The following is a 19,514-nucleotide window of genomic DNA, read 5'->3' on the forward strand; positions in this document are numbered from 1 at the left end:
GTGATTATTATGTTGGGTATCTCTATTGGACTTAAATTGCTGCATTATAACAGGGCTTCCTCTATTTGTGTGAGACTTAGCAATCCGTGATACGTAGTGTTCTATAATTTTAAGACACGAATTTGAATTAACATTGTTGAATTAGTTTTCGGAAGGCTTATTTTTGTAGCTCCTTCTGGCTTTCTTGTTTTCTTTTTGTTGAGTAAGCAGTAAGTTTCTTGAAGGGAAATTTGAATTTTGGTTTCCAGCTGAATTAAGGTTACAGCACAATTTCCATTTAGTATTCATATTTGTAACTTTTTTGTTGTTGTTCTGGAGAAGCTGACATTTTTCTCGTTAGTGGCATTTAATTTTCCACTCTCGGAAGAAATATTGAACCTTTTTCATTATAAGATAGTTAATGATCACTCTGTTGCCCTTTAAGGTGTGAAATAGTCACTTGGCAAAGATTGTAGACATGTTAAGTGTGGGTTTTTTTTTTTGGGGGGGTCGCAGTTTTTTTTTTTTTAAAGATTTTTCTTTCCAACTTAAGAGTCAGGGAAAATGGAGCATGTGATGCAAGTATTTAAGTCTAGTCATAGCAAATAATATTGAAAATGAGTTTATTTACCAAAACCAAAAATGGTCAATAAATGTTTATTTTAAACTGATATTTGAATATTATGCATATCATTTTTCAAGTATGGTTTACAACTAAAGCATATGTGCAGAATTCTGACAATGTCAGGCATTGGAGTGTTTGTTACCTTTGTTTCATTTCGATAGTATTTCTTTTGTGACTTTTCTATACTATGTTGGGTTAAGTAATGTAGGGAATGCAAACTGTATAAGATGGAACTCTTCCCTCTGTAGTAGATGTCATTCCTTTCATGTTGTTTTGGGATTCTTCAGTTTTGGTGTGACTGATTACTACTTTACATTGTAGAGTCCAAACACAATGTGACTGTTGTTTTTTATACTGGCATCGAGCTGTCTTCCCTATTTATTTAGATGATGTATATGAAAATGCTGTTGATGCAGCCAGATTACATGTAAGTAAAGAACAATATAAAGAATAATTCCATCATTTTAAAAGTCACTGTGTAAACCATTTTAGTTTAAAATAGATCATTTGATTTAATAAACTATTTTAAAATTGACTATTTTGTAAACTGCATATTCATTAAGTTGTTTATAGTCTGTAGTTAAATTTTTTGTTACTGTTAATTAAGTTAATTTATTTAATTTCTTCCTTCATGTTCCTAATCATTTTCATTTCATTTAATTTTAGTTTATGTCATAGTAGTCTGACATTTAGTCATCAGCAAATTACAATGCAAAAGAAAAAATATTTTTTAAAAATATTCAAATTTTTCTTTTTCTTTATGGAAATAAGTGTGTTTGAATGCACAAGATAGGAAAGGACTAGTGAATGTGATTTTTTGGGGTATATTTAGTTAAAGTATATGCTTTAGGTTCTTTTTCTTTAGGAAAGTTAAGACAGTTGTGGAAAATCATTTTTCCTTCAGATTGAGGTTTTGTCTTTCAAGATAATTAACTTTTGCAGTATTGTTTAGATTAGAGACCTGGTTTTTCTAAATTCATGTACGTTTTAATTTTCTTCTTAGTACATGTTCAGTGCTTTGCGCGACTGTGTACCTGCTATGATGCATGCAAGGCATTTAGAGTCCTATGAGATACTTCTGGATTGCTATGACAAGGAAATTATGGAAATTTTAAATGAGGTAACATCATATTTGAGATTGAAAAGCTTAAAACATGTTTGGAATGTAGTGTTTGGAAAAAAGTGTTCAATTGAAGCAGACTATCACTGAGTTAAAATTATTTATAAATTGCTGGATAGAACAAAGAAGTATTTTTAGTTACAATATAACCGTTATGCTAATTGGTCTGTAATTCATTTATTTAGAATCACACTAGGAATTAGGAGATTTTAAATTTACTTTTGTAAATAGATATTTTAATTTAAAGTTGTTTATTAGAAGAATGCAAATGTGAAATGGGTTTGAATGTTGAAAGCTGCTAATGGTCCAGTTAAAGCAACTTAACTATTAGTATTTTACTGAATTTTATTTGCAGAGCTCCTAAGAGAAGGAAATTATATATTTAAAAGATTTAGTGTGTAACAAAAGTAATTTGAATCCAATATGTATGCCCCTCCTTGTTTTAAGGAAGTATGTATTATAAACACTGATATCTTTAAAATTAAATGTCCATCTAGTGATATTTTTGTTTGGAGGGAGGAATTAAAAATGAGGAAATTTCACAATATAATCCTACCTGGGTTTGATGAAATTGTGAAAAACTTTTTATAATTTCATGTATTAAATATTCTTATTTAGGAAATAAAATACATGCCTGGATAGTAATTTAGAACTCCTTGGTAGACCAGAAAAGATGATTAATTTTATTACCTTTAGCACAATGAATTTTGTGATTTTTTTTAATGGTTATTACAAGGAAGCTTTTTTCTTTTCTTTCTTGCATGTTCTCATGACCTTTCCTCCTTTGTTGCTGGTTTCCATAAATTTTATGCTTTAAGTTGCATATTCATGTTCCTCAATCATTAGTTTTAGATTTTCTTTTCAAGAGTATTAACCTTAAGGTATTAGTGAAAATAAAGACTTAGAATTTATGTAACTGCTTCTGACCAAAAAACTATTGGTTTAAAATGGAGCATAGACATGTAGGGAAACAATACAATTGCAATATCATTTTGAAAAATTAAAGTATCAAATCTTTTGTGAATAGCATTTGCTGGACAAATTATGCAAAGAAATAGAGAAAGATCTGCGACTTTCTGTGCATACTCATTTAAAGCTGGATGACCGAAACCCTTTCAAAGTTGGCATGAAAGACCTGGCTCTTTTTTTCTCTCTGAATCCAATTCGGTTTTTCAATCGTTTCATTGACATTCGGGGTGAGTGTTTTGCTTTCCTTCTTAGAGTCATATTCTCTGTTTTTTTTTTACCCTACTGTTAAATAACAAAACTTTGAGGGTATATTTAAATTTTGTGTTGTTATTCTTTAATTACATTTTGTTTTTTTTCATTTTTATTAATACCTTATTTTAAAGGAACAAATCTGATGTTCAAGGACAAGTTGTTGTTTTTTCCTTTTTAGTTTCATTTGTTTTCCTTTTCTACTGTTTCACAAGTTGAATTTTTTTTTTTTTTTTTTGTAGCTTACGTAACTCACTACCTAGACAAGACTTTCTACAATCTAACAACAGTAGCCCTTCATGACTGGGCCACTTACAGTGAGATGAGAAACTTAGCTACTCAGCGTTATGGACTGGTTATGACAGAGGCACATCTTCCCAGTCAGACTTTGGAACAGGTGTAGTATAAAATGTTTTTTTTAGCATACTGTGACTGTTGGCCGTAGCAGTACTTTTTAAGGAAGTCTTTTTTCTTTTTGCTTTAGTTAGTGTGTGTTTATTTTTTAAGAAATTATTTGCCATATAAAATCTTATACTTGACAACAGTAAAAAATTAGGTGCTGCTAAATTGCTTTATAAAGGAATTTACCACCGGGGTCCTGCTTATATTCAGCCTTCTGTTGAGCATTCGAGATATATATATTTATATTTATATATATATTTATATTTATATACAGCTTTTCAGAAACACTAGAATAGTGAGGTGACTTCTGTAGAATTTTAACAAGTTCAAAGTCACAGTTAAGGATTTTAAGCCTGGTTATAGTATATAAAATTTAGTATCTTAGGAAAAATAGTTAAATTTACATGATTACAAGTGTGTTTTTTGTTCTTAAAATGAGGAGTATAAGAAAACATTTAGCTTTGCTAATTCAATTAGTTAATATACAGTATGGTATTATCTCATGAATGTAATAATTTATGTTATCAGATAATTTGCATGGAGTTCTCTCTAAGATGATCCAGATAATATTTACCAAAAACCATTTATTCAGTTCTAAAATTTGAGGATTCTAGTTTTCCCTTTATCTTGCTGCATGTAGGGATTATTTCTAGGATCAGTTTGTATATCCTTTCATTTATTCATTTATATAGCTGATATTTATTGAGAACATGCTAGGCACTGAACTATGTTTAGGAATACAAAGATAAATAGAAATAGTCCCAGCTCATGTAATATCCTCTGGGAGAAAAAATGCGTACACAAATTTTTAGATTAGAATATAATAAAAGTTATAATAAAAACTTAAAAAGGTATTGTGATGCTCCTTTGAGCCCTAGTTAGAAAAAACTGTGGAACAGTTTATATGATACCATTGGGTGTTGGAGTAATATCTATTTAAAGAATGAGGGATTCTTAATAGAAAACTTGTACTATTTAAAAGGGGTCTGGTGTGATCAAAAGAAGCGTAACAGTTTGGAGTTAGACTTTCTAAAGTCCCAAGGCCCTGCTGCTTCCTAGCTATTTTGCCTCAGAGAACAACTTCCTTAGCTTCATTTTTGTCACCTGTGGAATTTAGAAGAATGATACCTCATATTTTAGAATTACATATAAGGAACCTTGCAAAGTACCTGAAAAATAGTATGTATTTTATAAATGTCACAGCACATTCTGACTACCTTTTAGAATCTGGCCATTAGTTTACTTTGTAGAAAAAATGTAGAGAAGATTGTTGAAGAGACAAATATTCTCAAGGCTGGTGGGGAGATGACTGTGGGTCATGGATCTTTGAATATTTAAACTTAACTGTTTCTGTCTGCACAAAAGATAAAGTAATAAGCAGCCAGGTTTCCCTAAGGAGATAGTCTTGATTGTCTTTTAACCTTTGGTCATACCTTTTATATAGTTCTTTAAAATAACTTAAAAATTATTAGGAAACAATATAATCAATAAGTCACTATGCTGATACAAGTTTAACTGATTATTTTAATGAATTATAATAAAACGTGTGTGTGTGTATTATGTTATAGGGCCTTGATGTTTTAGAAATTATGAGAAACATCCATATATTTGTGTCTCGATACCTCTATAATCTCAACAATCAGGTGAGTAGAGTTTATAAATTTTTTTTTTTTTTTAATGTGGATGGAGATAGTTGGAAGGCTGAGGGGCAAGGAATTGATTCTTATGGGTGAAAATTAAATGAAACAAAAAATAATTGTTTTCGAGGCCTGGTTTATTTTTTTTGCTTTGATTATACCAGTTGAGTATCTTTTATTCAAAATGTTGAGGACAAGAAGTGTTTTGGATTTCAGGTTTTTTTTTGGATTTTGGAGTATTCGTATCATATACCACTTCAGCATCCCTAATCTGAAAATCCAAAATCTGAAATGCCCCAGAATCGTAAACTTCTGACCACCAACATGACGCTCAAAGGAAACGCTCATTGGAACATTTTGATTCCAGATTTTCGGATTAAGGATACTCACCTGTTCTGTCTTCTTGAATGCATTTTCAATTAAATTGTCTTTAATGAAATAGATTCTAAAATTTTCTTTGGATAACTGTTTGACCAGTGCTTGCTATGGGTTGCGTTGTTACTGAGCATAAATTTGTTTCATTGCAGATTTTTATTGAACGAACAAGCAATAACAAGCATTTGAATACTATTAATATTCGGCATATTGCTAATTCAATTCGAACACATGGCACGGGAATTATGAATACAACCGTAAGAACTTTTCTTTGGGGGTTGAATGGGTAATAGACCCCTGTTTAATAGCTTGGAGCGTCGTTTTCTAATAGAATATTCTGGTAAACATACACTACTAGTTTATATTTTACATAAATTTCCATTTTTTTTCTGGTTAGTAATTAAAATATCTGGTCCTAAAATTGTGTTGGATGTGATGGGAGCTGTGATACAAAAGACACTTTAGGGTAGATTACCATCTCAGAGCCATCATTATAAATAGCGCTAGATATTTGAGGACATCAGCACGTTAATAGATGTGTGTGCAGACATATATATATGTTTATCTGTGTTGATTCTGTGATCCCTGAAAGTTTACTTTTGAAATTGAACAATTGATAGTAATTTACTTAATGTTATTTATGCCCTTTTTGGGGCAGGGGTTGCTAATTATTTGATGTCCATATAAATAGGAACTTACTAAAAATATATTGAATCTTCTTAGAAATGGGCATTCACGGCTTGGCCTGGTGGCTCACGCCTGTAATCCCAGCACTTTGGGAGGCTGAAGTAGGCGGATCACCTGAGGTCGGGAGTTCAAGATCAGCCTGACCAACATGGAGAAACCCCATCTCTACTAAAAATACAAAATTAGCCAGGCGTGGTGGCGGGCACCTGTAATCCCAGCTGCTTGGGAGGCTGAGGCAGGAGAATCGCTTGAACCTGGGAGGCAGAGGTTGCAGTGAGCTGAGATTGTGCCATTGCACTCCAGCCTGGGCAGCAAGAGCGAAACTCCATCTCAAAAAAAAAACAAAAAAAAACAAAAACAAACAAACAAACAAACAAAAAAAACAAAAAAAACAAAATGGGCATTCACTTGACGGAATCATTTGAACTCGTATGCTATTTTTCTGTCTGTGGAAAAAGAGAAGTCTTTCAATTTACCTGGTTTTCAGAGCACAATTAATTTGTCCTTTAAGGGAGAAGACTGTGGATGCTTAAGTAGTACAGTATTATTAAACACATTTGGAGTAGGGAATTGGGAGAAAATGGAAAGTTAAGTTGGGATCATTTTGGTATACAGTGGGAAGGCATTGAAGATTTGAGCCAATGAGTGATATGATTGGAGCTCCATTGTAGTGGGGTTATCAATATAGAAATGAAACATACAATTTTAAATTCCAAATGAAGAGTCATCCATCTAATCATGTTTGTACCTTTGAGGATAAATAAAACTGAACTTTTGAGAGTAAGCTCTTCCTTGACTTCTGTCATCTATCAAATATTCGTGTAACAGACATGAATGTATTTTATATGTCAGGAACTTTGCTGGGCACTAGTGTGAGAAAAACACATTTCCTGCTTTCACAGTAATCACAGGGATATAGACGTTCATCAGTTAATTACACTAATGAATGTAGATAACTGATGTCTGTTGATGAAATGAGCATAGAAGGATAGAAATCAGAGGATGGCAGAATAGTTACCCACTATTAAGAGTGGAAAGGATTAAAAACAAAAGACTGTTAAAGAGATTTTTTAAAAAATGCAAAGAAACAGAAAAAAACAAGGAGAGTACAGTGTTTAAGCTACAAGATAAGTTCCCGAAAATCATTTGTTTCCATAATTGGGTAAATGAATACTGGGTAAAAGGGCACACATTTGTCAAAATCATTAGTAATACTTGAGAGTTGGTGGGGTTGGAAATGAATTTAGGGTTTTCATTTGTAGGTTGGAATTAATCTTATGCTATTTCCATCTGCAGATTAGAATTAATTTTACTGTGCTATTTTGACTTTAATCTCAGCTCATACCTCACTTTCTTAGGATTTTCTGAGTCAAGGTCAGGGCTTTTTGTTATTGTCAAAGCACACACGTACTTAACATTTTGAGAAATTATTGCAGTAGAGATTTAATAATTTATTCAACAATACTTGTTTAAAATGTTTGTCACCTGTTCTAGAATATAAACTTCGTGAAGACAAGGACCATGTCTAGCATGGGAGAAGGCATGTTGCATTTTGTGTAAGAGGTGATCAGAAATATTTATGAATAGATAATTGAATGTGTGGTATCTTCAGGAAGGTTCAGAGAACACCATGTTTCTTACTTTAGTATCATTCTAGACCTGTAGATTAGCAATAAGTAATCTTATTGATGGAAGAACATGGAAACTTCTCACTGGACCATGGCTTAAAAACTAGTCTTGAGTCTGGTTTTGTGATTCTCACTACAGCCCTTAGTCCTACCATGAGAATATTTTCCACTTTTTTCTTTTCTTTTTTCTTTTTTAGTAAAAATATGTAAGAGGAGCTTATAGAAAGTTTTGTGAACTTGAGCAATAAAAAATGTTATTTAAATATTTTCAGGTCCGATATGAAATAGACTTTATAAATAGTACTTTATAGGTAGTACAGATAGATAACTGTTATACAGTAAAATTGATTTGAATTAATTTTTATATTAACTTTTTTCAACTTTTTGAATTTTAATTTTATAGGTTAATTTCACCTACCAGTTTTTGAAAAAGAAGTTCTATATATTTAGCCAATTTATGTATGATGAACACATCAAATCCAGATTGATTAAAGATATTCGATTTTTCAGGGAAATTAAGGACCAAAATGATCATAAGGTAGGCTACCTATTCTTTTTAAGGTATTTGATTCAGCTGTTGAGTATATGGCAAATGTGTATGCTAAAATTCATTATTTAGATCTCTATTGGGGTTTTATTTTCCCTATAATTTCTTACTCTGCATTATCTGTAGGCTTAAGGTAAGGAAAAAATTAAATCATAAATGTAGCCAGGTGATACTTTTCTTTATTTTAAAATAATATAAAAGTAGGACATGCTTATTTGGAAACATTTAAGCAATATAGAGTGAATAAACTGAATATCCACCTTCATTTTTCTTTCCATTCCATTTTCTGGAGGCAGTTGCTAACAATGTAGTGTGATCGCTTTCAGATATCTTCATATATAAACATGTATATTTACACACATATATTGCTTTTAAAAGCAATATAGTAAAAATGGAGTAATATTATACATAGCATTTTGCACTGTGCTCATCACATGTCAGTACATACAGATCTGCTTCAAGTTGATAGGGAAACATCCATGTATATCATAACTTATTTAACCTTCTTCTGTTGACCATTATTTAGGTTTTTCTAATTTTTCATTCTTACAAGCAGTGCTACAGTAACATCTTTACACATCTATCTCTGTAAATCTCAGACTTTCTGAAAATTTCCTTAAGGAGAAATTTCTAGGACGAGGAAATGTGAACATTTAAAATTCTGGTACATACAGCCTAGCACTCCAAAAACACTTCACTATTGATATTCCCACTGATAATTTATACGAATGCTGCTGTTAGCCGTGTGCAGTGGCGCATGCCTGTAATCCAGCACTTTGAGAGGCCAAGATGGGTAGATTACTTGAGGCAGGGCATTTGAGACCAGCGTGGGCAACATGGCGAAACCTCATCTCTACTAATAATACCAAAATTAGCCGGGCATGGTGGCACATGCCTGAAGTCTCAGATGCTCCGGAGGCTGAGTGTATTAGTCTATTCTCATGCTGCTATGAAGAAATACCTGTGACTGGGTAATTTATAAAGGAAAGAGGTTTAATTGACTCACAGTTCTGCATGGCTGGGGAGGCCTCAGGAAACTTACAATCATGGTGGAAGGTACCTCTTCATAGGGTGACGGGAGAGAATGAGTGCCCGGTGAAGCAGGAAGTCCTTTATAACAACCGTCAGATCTTGTGAGAACTAACTCACTATCATGAGAACAGGGTAGGGGAAACTGCCCCCATGATTCAGTTATCTCCATCTGGTCCCTCTCAGGACATGTGGGGATTATGGGAACTACAATTCAAGATGAGATTTGGGTGGGGACAAAGCCAAGCTATATCACTGAGGCACAAGAATCAGTTGAACCTAGGAGGTGGAGGTTGCAGTGAGCCGAGATCTTGCCACTGCTCTCTAGTCTGGGTGACAGAGCAAGACTCTCAAAAAAAAAAAAAAAAGAACGCTGTTGTCCTTTCACCTTCCAGACTGAGTTTTCCCATAGTGAAGTGAAGAGTCTGTTGAATTGTTAAGTGGCAGCAGGCGCATGTAGCCATGTGGATGGAGAACCAACGGGCTTAGATGGTTCCTATATTTGATTTGCCATATACAGAACTATTTTAATTACTTTTCTTAAGATACACCTATTTCCAGCTCTCTTGTATAGTGGTTGGTAGTTCTCTTCAGTGCCAGAGTAGCAAAATATTATTTTCTCATAGGATAATCTAATAAAATTACAGATTACATTTATCAGTAGAGGATTGTATTAACTCATTTTTTTTTTTTTGAGACTGAGTCTCGCTCTCTCTCCCAGGCTGGAGTGCAGTGGCACAGTCTCGGCTCACTGCAGCCTCTGCCTCCTGGGTTCAAGCGATTCTCCTGCCTCAGCCCCCCGAGTAGCTGGTGCACACCACCACACCCAGCTAATTTTTGTATTTTTAGTAGAGACGGGGTTTCACCATGTTGGTCAGGCTGGTCTTGGACTCCTGACTTAGTGATCCGTCTGCCTCGGCCTCCCAAAGTGCTGGGATTACAGGCATGAGCCACTGTGCCCAGCCCAACTCATATTTATTGGAGCAGAAATTCCTAGTATTTAGAGATAATTTCATGCTATTATGTAAGAATTGCTTTCTTATTATTACAAAATGAATAATTTCCTAAATCTCCTAATCAACCAAGACCAAAAAGTAGTTTTTTTATTGGTGATGGTTACTAGAAATTTTAACCCAGCTGACGTGTGTTCATTGAGAAGGAGTATGTTTCTGAGTCTCTAATACCTATTCAGCCCACAGAAGCTTCGTGACACATCTGTGAACAAGTATTTCTGGGAGGAACTGGTTTCTTTTTTCTGTTAGAGTTGTTGGAGGTTAGGAGACTAATAATTGTGGTAGGGAAATTAGGTTAGTGGCATTGATTATTAGTCGTTTTAGCTAATGTCAAAAAGAAAAAAAATTATATTGACCTTGAACATTGGTAGTGTATGAATTTCTTATTAATCTTAATTTTTAAGCACAATGAAATACAAAATTAAAAGGAGAGTAGTATTGGCATGGTTTATTTGGGAGGCATTTTGTGCTTTAGAAATCTTTATTAAAAGTAGCCTTAAAATTTTGTGTCTAGTATCCTTTTGATAGAGCAGAAAAATTCAATCGAGGCATCAGAAAACTTGGAATAACACCTGAGGGACAGAGCTACCTTGATCAATTCAGGCAACTCATCAGCCAGATTGGTAAGTTATGATAAAAGTGTTGGGAAATCAAGTACAGATCCCTACAGTCTATCTCATATATTAACTATTTCACACTAGTAAGCAACTCATGTGAAAGCCTGAGCTCAGCTTTACTCCACTCATGTAATTTTTTTACCCCCAAAATTTGTAAGTATGATTAGAGTGTTGCTGCAGAAATAATTGATAGACTATAGGCTAATCATTTAAATAATACCTCTTCAATTATAATAAAAGTTATTTAATAACTAAATCTCAAAGGTCATATTAATAATTGTAAACTGGTAAGTACTTACCGAAAACCCGCTCTGTTCAAGGCACTGTTTTGGGCTTCTAAAAGGCTCCCACAAGTTCCAGTCTAAATGTGAAGGTATAAAATATTTACATGAAAAGTTATTAAGTTCTATGTTACACCATTTTACTTGTGCATATAATGTATTGTCCTTCTGCCCTTATGAGTGGAACTTGTCTTCTGATATGTAGTACTTTATATTTTAAAGTAAGAACTACATTTCGTAATAATCATAGCTTAACAAAACTTTATACTTATTTGAGCTTTTCACATACATTATATGTTCACAATAACCCTGTGAGATAGGCATGTAATCGTTTTAAAGATGAAAAAAGAGAAATTTAGAGAAAGAAGTAAGTCGTGTTTCTGGGACTTAAACCAGGGTTATTTAGCTATAAGTCCAAATGGGTTTTATATTCTTGACAGTTTATATTAACACCAAACAGTAAAATCTTATTGACTATCTTTTGGGAAAATTCTGCCTTGTGAGATTGATTTATTCATTTATCAAGCATTTACTAAGCATCTGTTATGCCACATTTTCTGTTAGGTGCTGGGAATACCAACCTCTTTGCTTTCAGGAGACTTTAGGTTTACTAGTGGGTAATATAAGCATTTCATTCTGGAGTAAAGTTTTATCAGTTAATTGATTTGCATATTAGACATTTCTATTATGTTTTAGTACAAGAACTTGGAGAATTTTACCTTTGTAAATGTTTTATTATAAACCATTTAATATGAAGTATTGTCAAATAAGTACAAATAAGTTTTCTTCAAGAGGACATTTAATATTAGGCGGCAAACTTACGGAGCAATAGTTCTTAACCTTTTTTGAGAATGTGAGGAAAACTCCAGGATGATTCTTCCAGAACTAATGCCTATATGACATACGTGCACAATTTTGTATATGATATGCTAGAGTCCATGTGCTTAAAGCTTGGGTCTATGGACCTCAGATTAAGAGCTGTCCTTCTAGAGCAGTGTTACTTAAGTTTTATTTATTCACACACCCAGAATTTTTGCATCCTGTTAATACTGCCTTCACTATTATTTGTTTCATGTTTTTATATTTTTTGAAAGTATAATTTTTCCTTAGAAATAACAGTTGTTAAATCATAGTCCTTAAAATGGTAGTCATTTTTGCCCTAAATACATAATCACTAAGTGTTCTTTGGTGTGCCATCTAATGTCACCTTCATTACCACCGAGTTGCAGTCCACAATTGGGGAATATTATTCTTTACAGTTTAATCCATCGTTTTACTCTTTATTCTCTTCTTAGAAAATATATATTCTTTTTTTTTTTTTTTTTTTTTGAGACCGAGTCTTGCTCTGTCACCCAGGCTAGAGTGCCGTGGCACGTTCTCAGCTCAGTGCAATCTCTGCCTTCTGGGTTCAAGCGATTCTCCTGCCTTAGCCTCCTTAGTATATGGGACTTCAGGTGCATGCCACCACGTCCGGCCAAGTTTTGTATTTTTAGTAGAGATGGGGTTTCACCATGCTGGCCAGGGTGGTCTCGATCTCCTGACCTCGTGATCCATCCGCCTCTGTGTCCCAAAGTGCTGGGATTACAGGCGTGAGCCACTGTGCCCGGCCAATACAAATTCTTTACCTCTGCTTATAAAACACTGTAATGTGCTTTTGAGTCTGATAAATATCTTGAGAAAAGGTGTAAAATGGAAAGCCTTTTTGACTAATAACTTGCCTGCTGAAATAATAATAATTAACATTTATTGAGCATTTATTGTGCCATGGCTATTCTTAGTGCTTTATATGTTTTAACTCATGTGAATCTTACCACAACATTTATGAAATATTACTTCCCTTCATTCACTGCACAGGTATTCATTCAGTACAACAAATGTTTCTAGGTGCTGATGATATTTATGACAGTAAACAAAGTCTCTGTCCTTATTGAGCTTAATTTACCAGATGAGAAGACTGAGATACAGAGAGGTAACATAACATAATTTGTAGGTCTTTTAGCTAACATGTGGGAGACCAGATTTGAATTCAGGTGGCCTGGCTTCAGAGCTTTTACTCTTAATTGCTGCTCTATACTAGGCTCTCCTGTTTTGCTTCATCAGGCTTTGGTCTGATGGTTTGGAGGAAAACAAACTAGACATTTGACTTTTTAAAGATGCACATTAAAAAATTTTTAATGTCATCTCTCGTATTGGGACAGGCCTTAAAATAGCTTCAATGTTAACTGCTGTGTAGGGTTGTTAAAAACATCAGATAATGTATGTAAAATATATGTTACTTATGATTATGAAATGTTAATTCCTTTTTACATTCTCGTCTGTTCTTTCTTTCAAATAATTTCAATAAAGTTCAATTATAAGTTGAATTCTTACTATTTGCCAGGACGTGTTGGCTCTAGGGATGGAGCAGTGAAGAAGACAAAGGCTGTACTCGTGGATCTTGAACTCTAGGTTGGGGAAGATGCAGACAGAAAAATATATAGTATGTCAGTGATAAGTACTGGGTAAGGAGATGAAAGGGGGCTGGGCAGTGCTAGTCAGTGATGTTCAGGGAAAGCAGGAGGTAACATTTGAGCAGGGACCTAAATAAGGTTGGGGAGTAAGCCACGTGCATCTGGGGAAAGAGTCTACCAGACAGAGGCAACAGTAAGTGCAAAAGCCCTGATTCGTTTCACATTTTTGAGAAATAGGGGCTGGAATGGAGTAAGCAAAGATCTAAGTGGCAGGGCATGCTATCTGAACAGTAGCACGGGGCAAGATCATGCAGGGCTGTTTTGACCACATAAAGAAATTGGATTTTATTCTGAGGTGGAAAGCCATTACAGCATTTTCAGAAAAAGCATGATATGGGGCCGGACATGGTGGCTCACACCTGTAATCCCAGCACTTTGGGAGGCCAAGGTGGGTGGATCACCTCAGGTCAGGAATTCGAGACCAGCCTGGCCAACATGGTGAAACCCCATCTCTACTAAAAATACAAAAATTAGCTGGGCATGGTGGCGGACACCTGTGATCCCAGCTACTTGGGAGGCTGAGGCAGGAGAATCGATTGAACCGCGGAGGCGGAGGTTGCAGTGAGCTGAGATCACACCACTGTACTCCATCCTGGGTGACAGAGGGAGACCCTGTCTCAAAAAAAAAGAAAAAGCACTATATGCTCCAACTTAGTTTTGAAAAATTCACTAGCGGCTCTGTAGATGTTATATACAACACTGGGGAGTGTGGAAGGATGCTAAAGGTGAAAGCAGGGAAATCAGGAGGCCATTGCATATTGCAGTGCTCCAGCCAAGAGCTGGTGGTGGATTGGATAGGAGGATATCTGTGAAGGGGTGAATGAAAAGTGGGTGGATTCTGGCTACATTTTCAAGGCAAAGTCAACATAATTTGCCCGGTCATTTTGATTATAAAATGTGAGAGAAAGGAGCCAGGGATGACTTAAGCCATTTGGCTTGAGCAACTGAAAGGACAGAATTGCCAGTTTCTGAGATAGGCAAAATTGGGGATAAAGATCCTGAGCTTGAGTTGGACATATTAAATATAAAATTCTTATTAGACATAAAAGTGTAGGCATTGGATAAAAAAACCTAGAGTTCAGAGGAGGAGTCCAGGCCAGAGATATAAATTTGGGAGGCATCAAATAAAGATTTCTTGATATCACTTCGAATTGTGTGTGGGAGGGAGATTGAATCTCAATGTGAGAGGAGAAATTATTGATACTATAATTTTAAGTTTGACCATTTTAATGTAGTCAGCATTTAATGATTTTAGTTTATCAAGTGAAAATAACTTATTTTTAAATATTTAATATAGTTGTATATGTGTGTATGTTTATATTTTAAGTGTAGAAATATATAACAGTTTTACTTTTTACGGAGCAAGAACTGAAGTAAAATATAGCAAAATATTTTTGTTCTTAGGAGTGGAAACCTTGTAATTTACTACTGTATATAACTGTATTCCTATTAGAATTTAGAGGTATTTATATAAATATCTGATTTTTTTTGTGTGGTTTTTAAGGTAATGCTATGGGCTATGTGCGAATGATAAGATCTGGTGGTCTTCATTGTAGCAGCAATGCCATTAGGTATGGATGCAAATGTCATTTTTGCCTCGTTCATGCCATTTTAAAAATTATGTCCGTTAAATATATGTTACAAGTGATATTGTAGATAAGGTGTTTGTTCTTGATACATTTTGAGATAAAATATGGAAGAAAACTATTAATTCTACTAGATTTTTCTCAAATTTTAAGACTGCAGCAGACTTCTGAAAATATTTCTCTTAAGATTATAGTTAATTTATCAATATGGTTTACGAATGCATGTAAAGATTACATGATTTTAAGGATTAAAATATTCATATCTAAAATTCAATTTGGAACTAAAGTGGTGATATGAATAATATTACTGAAATGCACAGTTGTTTCCAAATACATAGTTGAAAATTTTAGAGTCCTGCAGTACCACTTTCATATCTGTGTCAATTGCACATATTTTACTTGACTTAATAAATGCCTTCCCAAATTCTTATGTAGATTTGTTCCTGATCTTGAAGATATTGTAAATTTTGAAGAACTAGTGAAAGAAGAAGGTCTTGCAGAAGAAACATTAAAAGCAGCAAGGTAATCTAAATTTGGAGATATAAAAAAGTGTGTTTATAAAAAACATTCTGAAGAGAAGACTAGAGGGTAATATGTAATTTATATGCCACTGTTTTTATTATACAAAATTATGGTCTCAGTTTATGAAGTACAATTTTTAAGACTTCAGTATTCTAAGACCTTTCCAGCTTCTACAACATGCTGTCCAGTATTTCAGCTGCTAGCCACTCATGGCTCTTGAGCACCTAAAATTTGGCTGGTCCGCATTCAGATGTGCTCAAGTATAAAGTACATAACTAACCTTGAAGATTTTGTATAAAAGGAGGAATGCCAAATACCTCAATCATAAAATTCATTTCACCTATTTTCTTTTTACTTTTTAAAATATTTATCTTCACCAACAGTGTTCTAGAATGCCAGTCCTTTCTTGTATGTAATCTATAGCAGCACTGTAGCCACTACCATATATGGCCGGTAAACACTTAAAATATGGCAAATGCGACTGGGGAATTGAAGTGTAAATTTTATCTTAATTTAAATTTAAATAGCTAATGTCTATCTTATTGAACAGTGCAGGACTTGAGTCAGTTGTGATTTTGTAACATAAAACGAGAGGCATGCAGAATTGCTAAGAATATGTTTAGAAAACTGTATGTTTTATTCACACTTATAGCAGGTTATTGAATCAGGCATGAAGGGGCACCCCTGGGCAAAGGGGAGACAATTTGATCAAAAAGAATAATGATAGATAAAAATCTGTTGAATAAAAAAGAAATCAATGAGTCATAATGATAAGAAGGGTTATCATAAGAAGATCATAATGATAAGAGAATGAAAGTCATTTCTTTATGGAAGAATGCTTGTTAAATTTAGGGGGGAAATTGTAACCATCACTGTAATACTTGAAATCAAGCAAGAATCCCCAGTGGTTTCTAAAACATTAGGTGAAAAGTTTTTAGAGAACAGAGGATTCATTCAGTAATTCATCCCATAAAATTGCTTATTAATTACAAAGGAGAAAACTGTCTTTACAGTGGAGAAATATATTCCACCTTGGCCAAGTGATCAAACTTAGCATCACCAGTAATGGGGCAGACAGATGTTATGTGGCCTCTTGATGCAATGTAATGGCAAGTACCTAGTTTGTATTCTTGCCAGAAATGTTTATCCTGAATTTATTAGGAGGAAATGTCCTGAAAAATTTAGAATGTGAGCATTTTATGAAACACTTGGCCTGGACAAAAAATACAAGGAGATCGTTATAGATTAGGACAATAAAGAGACCTGATAATCACACGTAATGGGTGATACTTAATCATATCCTAGATAAGGAAAGAAACAGCTGTAAAGGACATTTGAGGAATATTTGGGGGAGATTTGAACGTGGATTGTATATTAGTTAATACTGTATTTTATTGTTGGGTATAACAGTGTTTTGTGGCTTTGTAGAAAAATGTTTTCATTTTTAATAGATTCATGCTAAAGCATTAATGGGCTAAGTGATAAAAGGTCCATAACTTTCAAGCGTTTCAGAAAAATAGAGAAAACAGTTGTGTCAAAATGTTAACAAGTGGTGAATCTAGTTGAAGGGTATACAGGTGTTCATTATACTATATTTTAACTTTTTGATAGGCTTGAAATTTTAAAAAATAAAAAAGTATATGGGAAAATGCATGCATTTCTGTGAGAGTAAGGCCGCAGCACAGAAGCTTTGCTCTGGAATAGTCTGTTAGATAGTTTAGCTCTTTGCCAGATTACATAAGCCATTTACAAAGTTAAGCCATTTGAAGTCATGTGCCTGAAAATGGTTTAGATAGTGTGTGGTGTGTGTCTCAAAGGAAAGGATCAGACCTTTACCTTATGTTAAATGATGCCACTCACTCCAAAACTGTTGACCATTTAAAAAATATTTTGAAGCAGTGTGAGGAAATCAGAGAGTAGGATATTGTCTTATAAGATCTCTAGGGTAGCTGACTGCTAGTTGCAAGATCCAGATTGGTGCAAGGGAGTGGTTGATTGAAGTCAAGGAAATGTAGGGTCACGATAATGAATAGATTATTTGCATAGACAGTGGAGAACTGGAGCAGGCATCCTAATCCTGCGTAATTGTAGGACAGTGGTTAAAAGGTTAGTAGATGTCTGCTGTTAGGAAGAAGTAGTTGAGTATTTGGGTAGTTAGATATAGTTGGATTATGTGAGTCACAAAAAGATTTCTTCCTTACAGTGGTGGAGGAATAATAATTGAAAGTGGTAGTAGCTGTACATGAGGGATGCAGGAGAAAAAGCAGCTGATGTTTTTGAAGGTTGAGAGGGAAACTGAGTTCTTGAAAAAAGAACCAGGTTTAAGTTGAGGTAAGGGGATGTAGGAGAAACGTTAGAGATTTAAGGGGAAGAGGAAATTACAATGAAGAGGAGTTCTACAGGCCTCACTGTGGGAAGAAGAAATACAGAACTATTATTTTAAGTCCCAAGATGTTCTAATAGTCTATTTTTGGGACTAAATTTACTAATATTGATCAGTTTTCTGTCCTTAAGAAAATGAGTTTATTCTGAACTCCAAGAAAATTTTCTTAGAAGTGACTTATAGTGTTTCCTGTTTTTTGCGTGTTCTTATCTAAACTATTGAGAGATGGATTTTTTTCAAAGCCATTCTTCTTTTGTGAAAGGAACCAAATAATTTTTTGCTTTTTAGGCATTTGGATTCAGTCCTCAGTGATCACACACGAAATTCTGCCGAAGGCACAGAATATTTCAAAATGCTTGTAGATGTTTTTGCTCCAGAATTTCGAAGGCCAAAGAATATACATCTCCGAAATTTCTATATAATTGTTCCCCCTCTGGTGAGTATTTCCAGAACCTAAAATGAATTTTTTTTAAAAAGAGTATGAACGAATAGATCTAGTTTCTTTGTAACACGAAATGCATACAGACTACACTATTAATTTCCTGGTTGCATATAAAACTAAATGTGATCTCAGTGAATGTGACATAGAATTTTTACTTGTTAGCTATGCTGAAGGACACTTACTTAATGTTAGATTTTTCTTTTTCTTCCGAGATGGGGTCTTGCCCTGTCACCCAGGCTGGAGTGCAGTGGTGTGATCATGGCTTACTCAGGCTTGACCTCCTGGGCTCAAGCCAGCCTCCTGCCTCAGCCTCCCTAGTAGCTGGGACTACAGGTGTGCACCACCATGCCTAATTTTTGTAATTTTTTTTCTTTTTTAAGATACGGGGTCTCACTGTGTTGCTTAAGCTGGGCTTGAACTCCTGGGCTCAAGCAGTCCTCTTGCCTCGGCCTCCCAAAGTGCTGAGATTACAGGCATGAGCCACCATATATGGCCTAAGATAGATTCTTATTTTTTTAAGTAATTACTGGAGAAATTTGAGTGTTTTTTAAGTTATATGAGTATATGCCATAGAATCTTTGGGCAGAATTATTAATATATAATCATTTTAAGTGCTTAATGTAGAATAACTTTAGCTGTTACAGTTTTTTCTAACACATTTCTTAAAACATTGTTTCAAGATAACTTCTTTCTATTCAGTAGTAAATACTAACATCTAGACTAAATTTTTAATGCTTCTTAGAGTATATAATGTGTTCTTGCTCTAACTCTATAGTTGCTATCTAAAAATAGTTCAAGTTATCAAAAATTGCATTATAAAAACAGCTGTTCCATTAGGGAAAATGGAGTTAAGAGTTTTTGAGAGGTATATATTAGTAATAAGAGTTGTTTTTGCCTAAAGGTTCCTATAAGG

General features: G+C 34.2%; 1 protein-coding gene across 4 annotated transcripts in view; it reads left to right on the top strand.

Annotated features, from left to right (window-relative positions):
- WASHC4 (WASH complex subunit 4) overlaps nt 1-19,514 on the top strand; it is a 60,896-nt gene that overhangs the window by 33,285 nt on the left and 8,097 nt on the right. For 3 of the 4 annotated variants that reach the window (XM_030821292.1, XM_030821293.1, XM_030821294.1), the window contains 11 exons: nt 926-1,031; nt 1,608-1,724; nt 2,752-2,920; nt 3,185-3,339; nt 4,913-4,987; nt 5,509-5,613; nt 8,075-8,209; nt 10,775-10,883; nt 15,173-15,239; nt 15,690-15,776; nt 18,448-18,595. In XM_030821292.1, the coding sequence (XP_030677152.1) occupies nt 926-1,031; nt 1,608-1,724; nt 2,752-2,920; nt 3,185-3,339; nt 4,913-4,987; nt 5,509-5,613; nt 8,075-8,209; nt 10,775-10,883; nt 15,173-15,239; nt 15,690-15,776; nt 18,448-18,595 (1,273 nt within the window). Of the gene's footprint in view, nt 1-925; nt 1,032-1,607; nt 1,725-2,751; nt 2,921-3,184; nt 3,340-4,912; nt 4,988-5,508; nt 5,614-8,074; nt 8,210-10,774; nt 10,884-13,012; nt 14,065-15,172; nt 15,240-15,689; nt 15,777-18,447; nt 18,596-19,514 lie in introns of those variants that run through there. The other variant, XM_030821295.1, reaches the window with a different exon arrangement.

Source organism: Nomascus leucogenys, chromosome 10 (genome assembly GCF_006542625.1).
Source record: "Nomascus leucogenys isolate Asia chromosome 10, Asia_NLE_v1, whole genome shotgun sequence".
Classification (NCBI taxonomy): Eukaryota; Metazoa; Chordata; class Mammalia; order Primates; family Hylobatidae; genus Nomascus; species Nomascus leucogenys.